At 40.2% G+C, this 15,797-nt stretch overlaps 1 protein-coding gene across 4 annotated transcripts in view; it reads right to left on the reverse strand.

The window, feature by feature from the left end:
- Nucleotides 1–899: 899 nt before the first annotated feature.
- vps9d1 (VPS9 domain containing 1) overlaps nucleotides 900–15,797 on the reverse strand; it is a 29,604-nt gene continuing 14,706 nt past the window's right edge. Inside the window, exons 13-17 of one of the 4 annotated variants that reach the window (XM_047596718.1) lie at nucleotides 14,866–15,071; nucleotides 14,078–14,162; nucleotides 7,866–7,970; nucleotides 3,900–4,053; nucleotides 900–2,689 (exon numbers count right to left, since the gene is read on the reverse strand). In XM_047596718.1, the coding sequence (XP_047452674.1) occupies nucleotides 3,942–4,053; nucleotides 7,866–7,970; nucleotides 14,078–14,162; nucleotides 14,866–15,071 (508 nt within the window). In that variant the 3' untranslated portion in view covers nucleotides 900–2,689; nucleotides 3,900–3,941. The remainder of the gene's footprint in view (nucleotides 2,690–3,899; nucleotides 4,054–7,865; nucleotides 7,971–14,077; nucleotides 14,163–14,865; nucleotides 15,072–15,797) is intronic. The other 3 variants (XM_047596717.1, XM_047596715.1, XM_047596716.1) reach the window with 3 other exon arrangements.

The following is a 15,797-nucleotide window of genomic DNA, read 5'->3' on the forward strand; positions in this document are numbered from 1 at the left end:
AATGGTTGAGATGGAGCAGTGTGGTCCTTCATGGTCACTTTGTGGTAACTTCATGGTTCTTCATGTTCACTTTATGGTAACTTCATGGTCCTTCATGGTCCTTTATGGTTCTTCATGTTCACTTCACGGTCACTTCATGGTAACTTTATGGTCCTTTATGGTAACTTCGTGGTAACTTCATGTCCTTCGTGGTTTCTGGTGGTTTGTTGCGTCTCTGGGAGTGAAAACAGAGTCACTACATCTGGAGGAGAACCAGGACTTAGAACCGTTAAAGTTCATCAGATCTGATCCACCAGGTTAATCAGTCTGTTCTTCGTCCTCCTCCTCCTTCCTCTTCACATTACTCTTCTTCTTGTTCTTCCTTCTTTTTATCCTCTCCGTCTCATCTTAGTCTCAACTTGCTCTTCTCGTTTCTCCTCTTCCTCTCATTCTCTCTCCTCACACCTTTTCTTCAACCCCCCGTTCTTCTTCCTCTTCTCATTATTCCTCCTTCATGATCTTTGTTCCATGGACGTCTGTTGTCCTGTTACAGTTTTGGTTCTTGTCTTTTAACTCTGAGGACTCTTCAAATTGTAAATTCATCATCTTGCCATGGGCCACATTAGACTCTCTGTTGTTTGACACCTGTGAAGAAGAAGTAGTAGTGGAAGAAGAAGACGAAGAAGAAGAAGAAGAAGACGAAGACAAAGAAGAAGAAGAAGAAGAAGACGAAGACGAAGAAGAGCAGCAGCCACTCAGACGTGAGCGACTAACAAAGTTCAGCTTCATCTTCCTGTTTCCAGTGTTCAACTGGTTTATTAGAAGAAAAAGAAAAAGCTTAAATGTTCCAAGTGTCTCTGTTCTCTTTTTTGACTCATCTCTCTACGTCACAGGTTCCAGAATAAAAACAATACATCATGTCACATATCAGCGTAGCGGCCATTTTATTGTCAATAATTACATAAATATTTATTAAGTGTTTTTGGTGGGAACAAATAAAAACAACAACCAAAAAAAAAGCTATGGAGAAATTTTTTTCTCATTTATTGGACCTGAAGAAAATTAAAAATATATATTTTAAATAGTAAATTCAAGCAAACAAATAAAATTATTTGCTGAAGGTTTTGGTGGAGGCTTTGTTTTTCTGCACATTTTATTTCAACTCTTCTTGTCTGCTGAAGCGCGCTGTGATTTATTCAACTAATCCTGAGCTACTGGTTTACATTTCTGTTTAAAAAACGCACTTCATTGCTACCGTGGTGCAAGTCTCACATGTCGGAGTTTAATCCAGACACGTAAACGCACCACGACTTTAAATTCGTTCTCAGATTTCAGCTGTTTCTAGTTCGTAGTCGACTGCAGATATCGGGCTAAAAAAAATAAAAATAATAAATTCCAGTGACTCTCACTCTGATGTCTGCATGTATTTAAAACATTACTACAGAAAAAAATAAAAGTAAACACGACAAAACGAGGTCCCTTATATAAACGGATGTTTGCTCTGAGGTAACTGTAGGAAGTTTGAATATTTGCATAAAAAAAAAATTAAAATCATATGCAGGTAAGAGAGAAAAATTATAGATTCCATATGTGCCTGCAGTCCCTGTGGCTCGGCCTGTGTGCAACATTAAACACTACCTCAAACTTCCCTCAGATCTCCCTCCTGAGCTCCTCCACCTTCTCCTCCTTCTCCTGCAAGTCTGTCTCCGCCTGAACTCAACGCCACCATCCAGTGAAGCTCGCTCCCTGAACGCCTCCACACCCAAAGTGCATTTTTAATTCTGTGGATTGCAAGAAAACAAAACTTGGAGGAAACAAAATGACACACCCACATTAACTCACAGTACTGATTTATAAACGTGCATTCATTAAAAAAAAGAAAGACAAATTCTCGGTCCAGACCAGCAGTGCCTTCACTCAACACCTCAGTGAAAGAGGAGATTATTTAACGGACACGTTCCCTCGTTTTCTCTCAGATTTGACTTTTAAAAATGATCTGCTGCAGCCGAGTCCTTTTCAGTCCAGTCAAACAACCTGGCTGCAGATTCACGTTTGGTTTCTGGAGGAACGAAGGAAGAAATCAAACCAAAAGCTTCTGCTAATCTGACTGAAACATATCGACCTGTCTGGGAGCACGATGAAAAGAAATGAAAGCTGCTCACGAGCCTGCATTTGGTAAAAGTAGCAGCTTAGTTTTGTAAAGACGTACAGGACAGAGCTGCAGTTTATTCACTTTCTGATGTTGGTCTGACCCGTACGTCTCTTACTAACCACATCCTAAAAGACAAATTATCCTCTACCAGTCCTGTTTAAAATGGGTCATAAGGAAAAAACAAATAAATAAAAAAAATTAAGACCGTCCCTGCAGGGAGACGTTCGCTATGTTGCATTCAGTTGATGACGTGCAAAGTGCTGCAAAAAAAATGAGCAAGTTAAAGTCTGAAGGCATCAGGAAATGCTTGGACCGGTTATTTCTGACGTCCAGAGCAGTTTGGGCGTTTAAAGCCGAGTCCAAAGTCCAGTGTTGGTTAAGTCTGAAGTCACAGGAAAAGCCCATCTTGGTCCCAACCCAGGATCTGACTTGTGGTTGGAGGCGACGCTGGTTTGGAAGCTGCAGGTTTGGTCTGTTGCTTCTCTGAAGTGCAGCGACGAGCAGGGGATGAACCGTTGGTGCATCAGCCTACGACACAGAACGGAGGACGTGGTTTTACTGGGAATGAGACGGACAAGAAAAGACGAGCTGATGAAAAAAGAGTTATCATCAGTAACTCTCCATCTGGATGACAGCTCCTCTAAACAGAGCCGTATATTAGAGAGAGTCTGACTAACTAGAGAATGTAGCGTCTGATCTGTCCCTCTATGCTGATTGGTTCTGAGCTGGTCACGTGTTTCATGGGCGCCATGTTGGATCCATCTAACCAATATTCACCCATAGAGAAGTGGCAATAACAGAGAATAAAACTGAATTAAAAGTTAAAATATGCCACAGTGCTCAGCCTACGGCTCCAGCACAGGATCAGGAAAACACGGAGGAAACTCCACCGTTTCCCCAGTGAACAAAAACAGAGAAAGTTATGGAGCAGAAGATTAAAAGGAAGAACTGGACGTCAGCTGGTTTCTCTCTATTATGTGATGAGGTAAATGTCAATGTCTCTCTTTGACGTTTGTTAAGATTTTATATAGAAAAATAAAGTCAAACCATCATTAATGTGAACCTTGATCTCAAAAACACCACTTTACAAGTGAATGAAGTTTAAAGTTAGCCTAGCCTTATGCTAGCCTTATGCTAGCCATATGCTAGCTAGTTATCTAGACTAAAGGCTTAGAAAAATAGCAGCTAGCGTCATATATACTGTGAAACCCATGTGTTCATGTAATTTATATTTTATGTAGATAGACACATTTATCTGACACGGAACTTTACCTCAGTTACTACTAAGTTATTATGGCTAGCATGCTAATGCTATAATGCTAATACTAAATAACAGTGAGACTAGTTTAATAGTTTTTCTAATTTTTCTGAGTAATTTCAACCTTTTACCTTGTAACGGTGATGCTACAAAGCATTTTACAGCTCATTTAAGACATTTAAAGGAAGTAGATGCTGGGATATTTAAGTGAGGACCTTTTACATATTAACAGACGTTCATAATAACATTGATAAGCCCATTAATGGCGAATATAAGACATTTATTTCAACATAGCACATCCGCCCCATAGGGTTACACTGTAGAATCTAACCTCTGATGTAGCAAACATGGCGCCATGATTTGAGTTGGACAGACTCTCTCTGTAGAGCATGTAGAGCTCCCCCTGGTGGTTGGCTGCAGTAAAGACCATATAACCTGCACTGAAAATGTTTCCAGCTGTGACTTGTTGCGTATTATCTTTGTCATTAAACACCCTCTGTATTTACTGACCTTTGTTAGAAATGTAACTATGACACATTCACTTTACCTTCTTCAAACGAGCTTGTCTGCAGGAAGTTGAGCGCCCCCTGTCTGCAGCGACTCGACGTAGGCCAACGCACTCTGCATGGAGGTCAGGCAGTATCCCTCCTCTCCGATCAAATATCTGAAACAGAGAGGCACGAGTTCTCAGAAAACAACAAGACGGGAGAAATATCCCAAACGTTCCAGAACAGAACAGAACAGAGCTCCACTTTATTCATTTCATCTGAATCATATCAAACCTAGGCTACATGTTTCTCCGCTTTGTAAACATAGAAAACATTCTTTCCTGAGACAGAAAAGAAAGACAGAAGTGGAAGATGAGTCAACTCTGGACAAACTCGGACTAACAAGAGCGAGACACGAGACCGACCACAGACAGGGACGCCCAGAGTCCCAAATACTTCTCTAGGACGCAGAGAAGACAAAAGACGATCATGAAATCTGTTAATTACGAGTCTGACTCATTAAGACCCTACGAATTTAGATATTTAAACACAACCTAAACATAAAACCGACCAGAAGATTTTCTGAAGATTATATCAAATAAAAATGTCAGTCGATGACTCTAAAGAGAGAGGATCAGGTCTGGGTCTGGTTCAGGTTTTATCTGATACTGGAGCCAAACTGGTGCTTCAAGAATGAAAACATACAAACTTTATCCAACAACAGAGTCTGTCAGGCACCAGAGACGCTACATCTCTGGTCTTCTGATAAAATGCTATGTGTGGTCAGATGTTCAGTCTAATTCCAGGTGTTACCTCCTTGCTGCATCTTTAGAGCTGAAGTCCAGAAAAACTTTTGACGAACATTTGTCCTTAAACATTTTGAAGGTTCACTTCCATCCATGCAGGAGAAAAACTGATGTGACGTCACAGCAATAGAGCTAAGGAGGCTAAGCTAATTAAAAACTCACTGGCACCAAATGAAGCATCCAGATCAGTCTGGTTACGACCGTTAGCATCAGCACCGTTAGCGTCAGCACCATTAGCGTCATGGTACCGTGTGTCAGTAACCATCCGTACAAAAGGACATCAAGCCAGATCCAGACATATTTAAACACGGTTAAACGACATAAAGCCCAACGCCCAAACTAATTAATGGGCCTTGTGGATCTTTGCGTGAGTAGAATCAAGAACAACTTTCCACCACAAAACAATGTATAAAAGGGGAAACTTAGTTGTGGTTCCAGATTCGAAACGTTGTGGAAAACAAACAGAATCTGAAGTGTTGTAGTAAATAACACAAACGAGCAGAAATGGATAAAGAAACGTTTTTTAGGTGCATGTGCAGCTTCAAAGTCGCCTGCATTAACTGTTGATGTGAAGAGAGTCACCACAGGATGTTAAAGCTAATTATAATTAATTATTATTAACTATGGAAAATAACGCATTTAATAATGACTTATTTTAATCTACTGACGGGTCTAGAGACTGAAACAGAAAGCTCGTCTTCATTTTCTGATGCAACTCCTTCTGAATACTTACAGGCCCTGTACTTTCATAACATTTATACCTGAACTGATTTGTGTATAAACTGCAGTATTGGGTAACATCCAGGTTTCAAGGTTCTTACATTGCAAAACATGAGGTGCATGTAAGGGAATGAAACTAAATGCTGAGCACAGCGAAGCAGAAAAACAAGAGGATAAATGATAAATCTAACAAAGACTAAACAAACTAAAGTAACTAAACTAAACAAGGTCAGACCGGTGCCTGGGGAACTAACTGACAGCTGATCACTGTGCCCTTTCACTTCAACACTTCCAACCCACTGAACTACATAAACACAAAATGGGACTTTTTATAGTGAAGAAAACCCAAATCGTAAATATCTTGACATTCCTTGGCCAGGACCTATCTAACCGGCTGCCTTTTCCTACCCGCTGATTTCATGGCAGTGAGTCGACGTCTTGGGTGTGGTCTGAGCTCACACGCTACAAAACCCAAATATGATGCAGATGAACAACACCAGAACCTCCAGAGTTGTCCCACATGACTACTCATCTTAGATTCGAACGAGATGTATTCAGCTCTGAGATTAAGAAGGGCTAGCACGAACACCACAGCTTCAGGTTGCTACAGACCCAGATAAAGATTCAGACTGTTAGCGTTGAGGTTTTATCATAATTTAACTTTGTAAAAATTATATTAACATGATATCATTTTAATGATATCGTTACGACGTCTGCTATGTACAGCTAGCAACATTAGCATCATCTGGAGAGGTGTTTGTTGTCACCTGTCGCATCTGATATTCGCCAATATTCATTCTCCTGTTTCCTCTGTTTTGGGCTCCTCCAACTCCTGATTCTAATATCTAGTCCTTTAGTAGCTCTAACTTTGCTTGTGTGTAGTTTGGTGGGAAGGTTGTGTAGGTCAGAGCTTTACTGCTTTAACCCTCTGGAGTCGACCAGTTTAAGGGGACGTAGTGTCAACCTACTCCGCACTAAGCCTCCATTTCAACGTTTGTATAAAGTGCTAACTTCAAACTATAGATCAATTTTTAAATAGTGTTGCTAGGCGACGTAAAACTAGACTTATTCTAAATAACTGAGGCTTTTGTCATCGTGTTTGGTGCACGGAGCAACGGTGAAAAGGAAAATACCAGCAAGAGGAAAAATGCATCCATCAAACAATCAGTAAATGATGTGTCAATGGTTGCTAAGGAACAGTGAGGCTATATTCAGTCTATGGAGACAGGAGACGGTTTAGAGACATTCAGACATTATTACTGTTTGGACACCTGATAGTTTTGGACATGGTCCTAAATAGTTGGACAAAAAATGACTTTTGATGGAAGTGGTTGTAAATAACTTGTTGTTTTCTAAATTTGTTCATAAGTTTTTGAAATGTCCAGTTTAGATTTAGATTCTACTGTGAGTTGTAAAAAAGTTGGTTCAACACGTTTTCACAGTGAAAAATCTGGGATTTGATGGTTTTAGTTTGGTTTTAGTCTGAAAAAATAAGTGTAAAGTCACAGATGTGAAAAGAATGAAACCAAACAAGGAACAAGGTGAACAAGTTTTTAAGATGAAATAGAAAGAAAAAACCACAAGTAGTCAAAAACGGCCCATTACTCTCTAACATCCCATAAGTTTTGTGAGTTTTGAAGCTCAGTGTCCCCATCGCCATAGCCTGACTCCAGCTAACTCCTGGCTAATTTAAAAGTGGATAAAGAATGAGTTGAGCCCAAGGCACCTGTCACTCAAAGCAGCCAGGTCCTTAATTCTGCAGAATTTAAAGCCTTGATGTAATTTAAACAGGTAAGTTGTTCCTGCTCGTCTAAAACCGGTTTAATGCACAACCAGATTTATGATTTATGATGTGTGACATGATTTTTATGTATTTGGTGCAAAAGTGCATGCATTGCTGTCACCAACTATAAAAACAGAAAGACATCATTACAATGTGACTTCAAAGGTTAATATACACTTTAGGTACAGTAGTGAAAGTACATATTATAACATCTTTAATAAACATTTAACTGGATGATTATTGTGAAGGATGGAGTTTGTGGACCGACCATCCATCCATCCATCCATCCATCCATCCATCCATCCATCCATCCATCGTCTAGCCACCGAATAAAATGTAAATATTAGGAACACGTGCCAGTTCACTATTACCAAAACAGCCTCCACAATGAAACTCAACAGCCTCTCATTTATTGGAAACTAATGCAGAGCACCATGAGATTTCACTAGTGAACCCAATGAACCGGCCAGTGCACTTGTTTCATTTTATATTTGAAAGCATTTAACCTTTAACCTGACAGTTTCATAAAGATATGCAAGTAAATTAAAAAAAACATTTTTTAATGTAATTTAATTTTAAAATAGTTGGTAAAATTAAACATTTATGCATTTTTCTTGACTCCAAACCTAATTTTTGAATTTCTGTGTCGAGACCCTTGTTTTTCCTGATGATGACTCACCCTTCATGAATGAACTCCTCCAACGCTGCACATTCAGACACCAGCTGAGGACAGTGACAGCGCAGAGCCACGTAGGACAGGATGGGCAACAGGTCGTCGGCACCGCTGGACGACAAAGAGGAGGAAGGAGGGAGACGGTGAGATCAAGCAAAAGTAAATAAATAGAGGAGATAAAATAGAGAGCGACATTTACAGAGTAGTTTGGCTTCAGCTCCCAGGGGGTGGGGGGGCGAAACTAAATCAAATGTAGTTCGTAATGGGATGCGTGTTCGAGGATGGAAGTGATAAAGCTGGGGAGGACAAATTGCATCTTGGGAGATGATGATAGCCCGATAACATTTTCCCTGTGTGCAGACAGTGACCGTTTGTTTATCAGGCCTCACACGCAGGGCTAACCGCCGGCTTGCTAGTTTGCGTGAGAAGATTGGGTTGCTGGCCCTCGACTGACCCGGCCGCATGCAACTGGATACTCTTCTCCTGCAGGTCCTGGAAGGTGTGGACAAGCTCATGTAACCACGGCGAGCTGGACCTCACATGCTCACACGATCGCGAGCGTGAATTATAATCTCCCGAGTTCACTACTGTAAACACACACATCGATCTCTCACACGAGAACTGGAGGCTCTGCATTCCAGGGACACAATGCGCTCCATAAATACTGATCTCAGTGAGGAGATTAGGCTCCATTGTGGGTTTGAGCTGCACTGCAGTTTAGTGGAGTATGAAATAAGTCAACAGAGAAGGGCAACAGGGGGAAATTCCTTAATTAACAGGATACAGAGAGAAGTGGTGAACAATGGAAGAGAGAAAAGACAAAAGCACAACAACGGACTCAGACTAGGTCAAGGACAAAGGGCTGATGTAGATGGAAAAGAAAGAAAGAATAAGAAAAAAAAAGAGGGCAACAAGGACGATGTTCGTGTGAGAGAGAAAAATTAGACAAAACCAAAAAAAAAAAAAATTAAGCACATGCTGACAAAAGATAATTATAGAAAGTAAATAAGACATAGAGCCAGTTCCTCTGTCAGCAGAATATTAGATCCAAACTGCATGTGAGTCAAGCCTCGAACCCTTTATGAGTCACAGCGACACGCAGAAAGGAAACTTATATTTATATGGACTAAGAAAAGCAGCCACTCGTGGGCCAATACCAAGACTCAATCAAGAGCAGAGAAAAAATAAAAAACAACAAATTGGAATCGTATTTAACCCTTTCACATTCCTCTGGTGGTTTATGGGACAACAGCAGCTTTTTGAACCATGAATTGAGTAAATGCTGCATGATGTAATGTGTAATTTTCATCGATTTTGTCATTATAGGATTCAACACATCTTTTCAAAACAAACAACTTGTTCTTTTTTTCACCAACTTTGATTCCTCTAGAACAAAACCACTTGTGATAAAAACCAATCAACAGCGTTCGGTTACTTTGGTTGTGTCCTAAAAAGGTATTTTTTGCAAAAAGGCTGGAATGAGAAGAGGTTAAAGGCAAAACTTTCACTTCTGATCTCATGATAAAAGTTTTTTCTGGATTACAGAAGCCAGCTTCCACCGGTCCATGGATCTGTACAAGTGCCAAAAACACGTTGGTGTTTGTGCACAGATGTTCTGGTCACTTTCACCAACAGATGATTACAGAAGGGCGGCGTCACCAGCACATAAAACAGGTTTAAAATAACAATTTAACCAAAGCTTTTTCTGAACTGTTTTTAAGCCCTTCAGATCTTAATTCTATCTTTTAACGAGCACAAATTCAATCGGACAAATTTATGAAACAAAAACAACCTTTAATGTTAATTTGGCATTTAATACGATCCTTAAATTCATTCCCAACTGGATGATCACAGCCTGAAGACGTGAAAAAGCGAGAGGTGAGTGTTTAGAGAAGCCGGCTAATAAGTGATGCTGCGCTGACTGAAAACACCGTCATAGACAACTAAATGGAGAGCGTGTGCCTTACAGATATAACTAGTCAGACCATAGCTTTAGTCACGTTCCTATAATTGTCCCTGGCTATATGACCTCGGCCCAGTCGTAGCAATAGCAACGCTGTGGAGAGCAAACAGAATGTAAATCAATCGTATTAAATGGTTTCAAAGTAGTGTCAAAACTGTCAGATATAATATAATATATATTTACTTGCAGCTCAAAGCTCTGTTGTTGTCAAGAGAAGCATCAGGTGAATCTATCTGGATTCACAGTTGCTGTAAACTGAGTTACCAACAGATAACAGAGGTTCCTCCACAACAATAGAGGGCGTGGACCTGACGTCACAGCCAGTGAAGTCTCCGTGGTTACGGCCACTGAGATTAATAGTGTCTAAATTGTAAAATTAATTTAAAAGAAGGTGGAGAAAAGAGAAGTAAATGGATCGTTGCATTACAAGAAACAACTGGAATCCAGACACAGAAACCTGGTGTTGTGGTTCACATTTAGTGTCAGGTAATATAACGTTCCTTCTCAGTAAAGGTCTTAGCATTAGCATTAGCATTGTTTATCTACATTTATCATAATTGAAACGAACTAAAACTAACTGAAACTAATTGAAACCGATGCTAATCCACTTTTCCAAATCCACACTAGTTCATACAGATCATTGTTGAGTCCAATTGTCCTTAATTTGATCTGATAATCCACATTTTTCCTGGTCTCTCTGTATTTACTGCTACATTTCCCCATGTTCTTGCCCCTCAGGGGGCGTGGCCTCAGGCGGCACATTGTAAAGCACATTGAGTTGCTCCGTGTATGAAACGTGCTGTATAAGTAAAGCTGCCTTAACTCTGATGTGAGACTTTTTAAATCCAGTCATCTTTTAGTCGTGACGGTGCTCAAACCGATATCATACCGATATCATATTTTCCAATTTAAGTTCAAATATAGATCGACTTGATTCAGAAAACTGATTTTTTGTGAGTAAACACTGAAATCCTTCAACTCTTCTGCATAACTAGACACTTTAATTCTGCTGGTCAGTTCCTCTCCTCCATCGTCTTTGATCCCTTCAGCCAGACGCCAATAAAAGGAGACAGATATGGAGCAGGAGACGAGCAAAAAGAGACACGAGGGTGTGAAACCAGACAAGATATCAGACGATTCTCACGAGACGGAACCTGGTTTCCTTGTTCCTTGATACTGTGTTTGTCGTCTGCACTAAAAAACTAAACAGAGGATTTTTACAAACTCACATAAAACCCTTTAAGAGCTGGTGACATATCCCGGTGGTTTCCTGTCAACTGATTTAAGCCCCATTAAAAAGAGTCGAACCTTAACTTAAGCCTGAGAATATAACAAACCCTATAATGCTCCTATTCTGGGACTTCCATCTCCACCCACTTTGGAAAACAAATGTCAGCCATCTTGTTTGTTTACTGAAAGTCTCTGCTTGTATAATATAAATGCCAAACTATTGTCAGAGCATTAACTCTGGATAAAGGCTGCAGTAGGTAGTAATGATCGTCATTAGACGTGCATCGCTGCCGTCTTTTCAGTCTCAATTATAAAAAACAAGTAATAACTCTGCATCCATTTGTTTTTTTTAAACTTTCAGTCAAACTCGATTTGACAATTTGACCTTTATGTTCACCATCATTGATGCTGTGACCCACTGAGCTTTTGTCATCGCCATGGGTTCCTCCATCTCTTTTCTGCTCTTGGCCAAACCCTCTTTGTTGGGGTCTGGGTTTTCTTCCGAGGATCAGACAGGACGACCCATTTCTGGGCCTGGCCAGGAAGAGGCGCCCCATGGGGGGTAATAAGACCCTGGACAGCCCCCGCTGGGCCAGGAACCAAATGAGGGCTGATGAGACCTGACAGGTCAGCTACTGCTGAAGGCAAACAGCCCTTAAAATCATGTTGGACTGGACTTTTGGAACAGTCTGTTCCTCCCCATCATAAGAACGATGTAGGTGAGGAACTTTTTATGCTGAATTATTATTGTGTGTAGTTTGGGTCCAGAACAGTGGACTTTTCATCCCAATTAACACTTAATGAATCAAACGAATGAGGTAATATTGTATCGATTAATGTGGAGACTCTTTTCTCAGCGGTTGATTAATCTTTTGGTCAACTACTAAAATATGACTGAACAAATAAATGTTATTCAAACATAATTTTGCACTTTTATAAGTAAATATACAACATCCACCTTCCTGCAGATCGTCCAGTACCACGGACGTCTTCAAAAACGTCTTCAAATCTCCAAAAATTACAAATGAACAAAAAATAGTCCAGCAAATCTAAAAGTGTTGCTCAACCGCACAGATGTCGAGTTATTGTCGTGATTTTTGATAGATTGGTAGAGCTGAATAACACACCAACCATCTTGGATTTAAACGTGATATCTAAGAATTAAAAACTCATTTCAACTTTTACCAAATACTATTCAATAAAAGTTCTCATTTATCGAGTGTGTGGGATGTTTTTACTATACTCTGTAATTAGTAGATATACTGTATATTTGATTTGACTTCCATGACTTATACTTATTGTAACTGGAAATAAATGTGTACACAGATCAGGGTCATGGAAATGAACATGGAGGCTCTAGAAAGATAGACCCCACCCAGCCACTCCCAGATGCTAACCACTGCTAATGGTAGCTAACACCCACTTAAAGCATTGATCTATGATTTCATGTAAATCTACCTGCTGTAGTTTTAGAGGTCTAGATGAGCAGAAACAAACTGACATGCTAGCCGTTAGCACTGCCATTAGCATCACCACTGATGTTGTAGTTAGCCTGTGTTGTGCATGAACAGCGTTCACTGAACGTGTTCATATTTTTGTGAACTATGAACTGAATGCATAATTTTTCCGACTGTGAGCACAGACGTGAGTTCACTCAGCCTGAAGGAAATAACCACGTTCACTCATGTCTGAAAAGAGCAAGAAAGAACAAGTCTGGACATCCACCACATCACTGAAAAATGAAAATGAACCTTTCATTTCACAGTGACTGAATGACCAATATTCAAAACCACAAAATGTGAACTATGAACTAGTTCACTTTAATCTGGGCCAAATGCACTTTGAATTAGTTCTTGTTTCGTGTGAACGTGGACAGTAAAGACTTTAGCATCACCATTAGCACCTGGTCTAGTGCCGCCTTTAGCATGACTTAGAACTTAGACTTAGCTGCTGTTAGCGTTTGCTTTAAAACCACCTTTAGCATCTGCTCTAAAGTCTCTGTTAAGTTCTTTTCTCTGATGAAGACTCTCAGGCTCTGACCAACAACCATCCACTGTCAGACTAAAGCCAGATATCCTCAGACTCCCCTCAGGCCAGAGACACAGGTCACTCACTTCCAGGACCAACAGAGTCATGTCAAGTTTCACGCTCACATTCATCGGACTCATGAATGGCTGATTCATTTTATCAAACTACTGCTTCTTTAAAACCTTTTAATTATCTATGTACTGTACGTAGCCTTTTGCAAAGATGATCAGATACTTTTTAATCCAATTTTTTTTTAATGATTCCCACTCGACTGTGCTTTGCAAGTTATTTTTATCAAGTTCTTTTATCTACTACGTGTCTGTATGTTGCCTGTGTTTGAGTGTTGCTGGGGATGTGAATTGTGCATATAGTTCACACACAGATGCTCCGGCTCAAATTAAGCTCCTTGAATTGACTTAATAGTCCAGACATTCAGCAGTTCAGTTACAGTGGGGAGAAGTTTTATTTTATTTTATTAATTGTGCAACCACTTTTTCTTTTTGGGATTCTGGCAGGTTTGAGCCACTGAATCCCACAGGATAAAAGTATTTCCAACTCCCAGCGTCTGTCAAACGTCTGAGGCACTGTTCAAAGATTTACCTCAATGTTGATATTTGGGTGAGGTGCTGTAAACAATGATGTAGTAAAAAAAAATCAAAAATAAAGAAGAACTACTCGCTGCAGCTTTGATTTCTATTCTTGAAAGGGATATTTACAGATTTGTGATACTGCTACAATATTTTACCTCAAGTTTCTTCTCATCCTTCCTGCGTCTTTGCTTTTGTCTCCTCTTTGTCGTCATAGGTTTTAAACCCAACGAGCTTTCCGGTCATTCTGTCAAGTTTTGGATTTCTGACTCATCTTGTTCTCACTTAAGACTGGACTAAAATTTCTGAGGGATGTTGGACCTTTCCAATAAAGATAAAACTGAATTTGAAAATCGATTATTTAAACCCAGCCCCCTCGTGACTACACTAAAGGCCGATAATTTACTCACATGGCAGCGGTTTTGGGAGCAGAATCCCCGTCATGAAGAGCCCTGTAATCCTCAGCACAAGCACAGATCAGGCGTAATGTCCGAACTATAATAAAACAGAACAGAAGCCGTTAAACAGTGAGCAGCGGTAATTCAGTAATGTTCAGTAACGTCACATTACGGTTAAACCACTTTATTTTGAATAAAAACTGCCTTACAGAAGTCAGAGTTTTGTGTACGGATGAGAAGATGTGTTGTGAGACATTAATGCCATCATAAAGAAAAGAGCTCCACCTACAGGTTCACAAACAAATTCAAAGAAGAGCTTTGAGGCCGGAGGTTAGTTTGAGTCCTGACTCCAGCATCGCAGACATTAAAGCGTATCATAAGGGAGTCTGGTTATCTTGTAGAATCAGACAAATATATCCATGTTTAAGGGACGTCATGATCGGTATCGGTGCCGATCCAGGCATTTTAAAATGTTTGGGCTGGACGTGGCATCAGGAAGCCTGACCTCATGTAGTTATTTATCTTATGCTGCTGGTTAGTGCTACTAAAATAACAAAGAAGAAGAAAAAGAACTAAAGTCACTTAATGTGAGGGGGTAGTAGGACATCATCTAAACAGAATCCATGGAGTCCACTCAGGCTAAAAGGCTGCAGCCAAACAACAACAACAAACAATGCAACGTTTGAAAGAAGACAAAAGTTCCCTGGAGACTAATCGACCAGAGACGGTCTCAATATTAAAAGGTTGGGTTCAGATTGTGGGGATTTTTTTTTTAAATACTTCACATCAGTCCAACTCACCAATACACTCCAGCTTCCTCTGTGGACAGCAGTCTTGAACCAGAAGCTTCAGTTCCTGAACCGCGGACTCGTAGGGGTAGGAACCTTGCAGCACAGCAGGGTCTTGGGGGTACAGTTTTGAAGCAACGCCGACGTCTCCAGGTGAAGCATTCTGGTACAGCTTCAGACTCATCTCAAAGGCCTGTTCTCTTTCCCTGTGGACCTTTCTGTAAATGATGAATGAGTTGCAAACTTAAAGGTTGTGATTGTAACTGGAAAAAAATTGAAAATAACCATAGCTGGATTTTTTACTCCTACAACAGCTTCACACTGATCCTGCGCCACAGGGGGCTACGCAAGTGAAAGAATTTACACTTGTGGGGGGTGTGTTGTTCTGTAATGAAGCCACTTAAACACTAGTCAGCTGTGTTTAGTTTCTAATTTATGTCAAACTGAACCAACCAGTCACAGCCGTCATGTTCTGCAACGAAATGTCACGTCCAAGATAGACTCAGCAAAACCTCATAAATTAAAGAACCTTTGGTTTGACTACTGGACAACATCACATAAAACAACTGTAAGTCCGACTGAAACAGTCCACAAACAAGGCTTAAAAGTACCATCGCTGTCACGTTAGTCAAACACACGGATTCTGTGCTTGTTTACAAACTTCTTCATGGTTAAGCTCCACCACCTTCACTTAATTTAGTCCCAAGAACAAATCAACTGGAGCTGGCTCAAAGGGCGACTGCTTTCTGCTATCGTGCGTCCCAAACATGGAACCATTTACCAAGCACAACACCTGAATTACCAACCACAACGTTATTTTCCAAACATCTGAAAGCGACGCTATTGGAAAACCAGAACTGTGTCTGAAAAATGGATTTTTGTTATCTGTTGTTTAACCAATGTTGTGTAATCCTCCAGAGAATGTGACTCTTGTCTTGTTTTAG

The sequence above is a fragment of the Mugil cephalus genome, chromosome 10, assembly GCF_022458985.1.
Source record: "Mugil cephalus isolate CIBA_MC_2020 chromosome 10, CIBA_Mcephalus_1.1, whole genome shotgun sequence".
In the NCBI taxonomy this organism is placed as follows: Eukaryota; Metazoa; Chordata; class Actinopteri; order Mugiliformes; family Mugilidae; genus Mugil; species Mugil cephalus.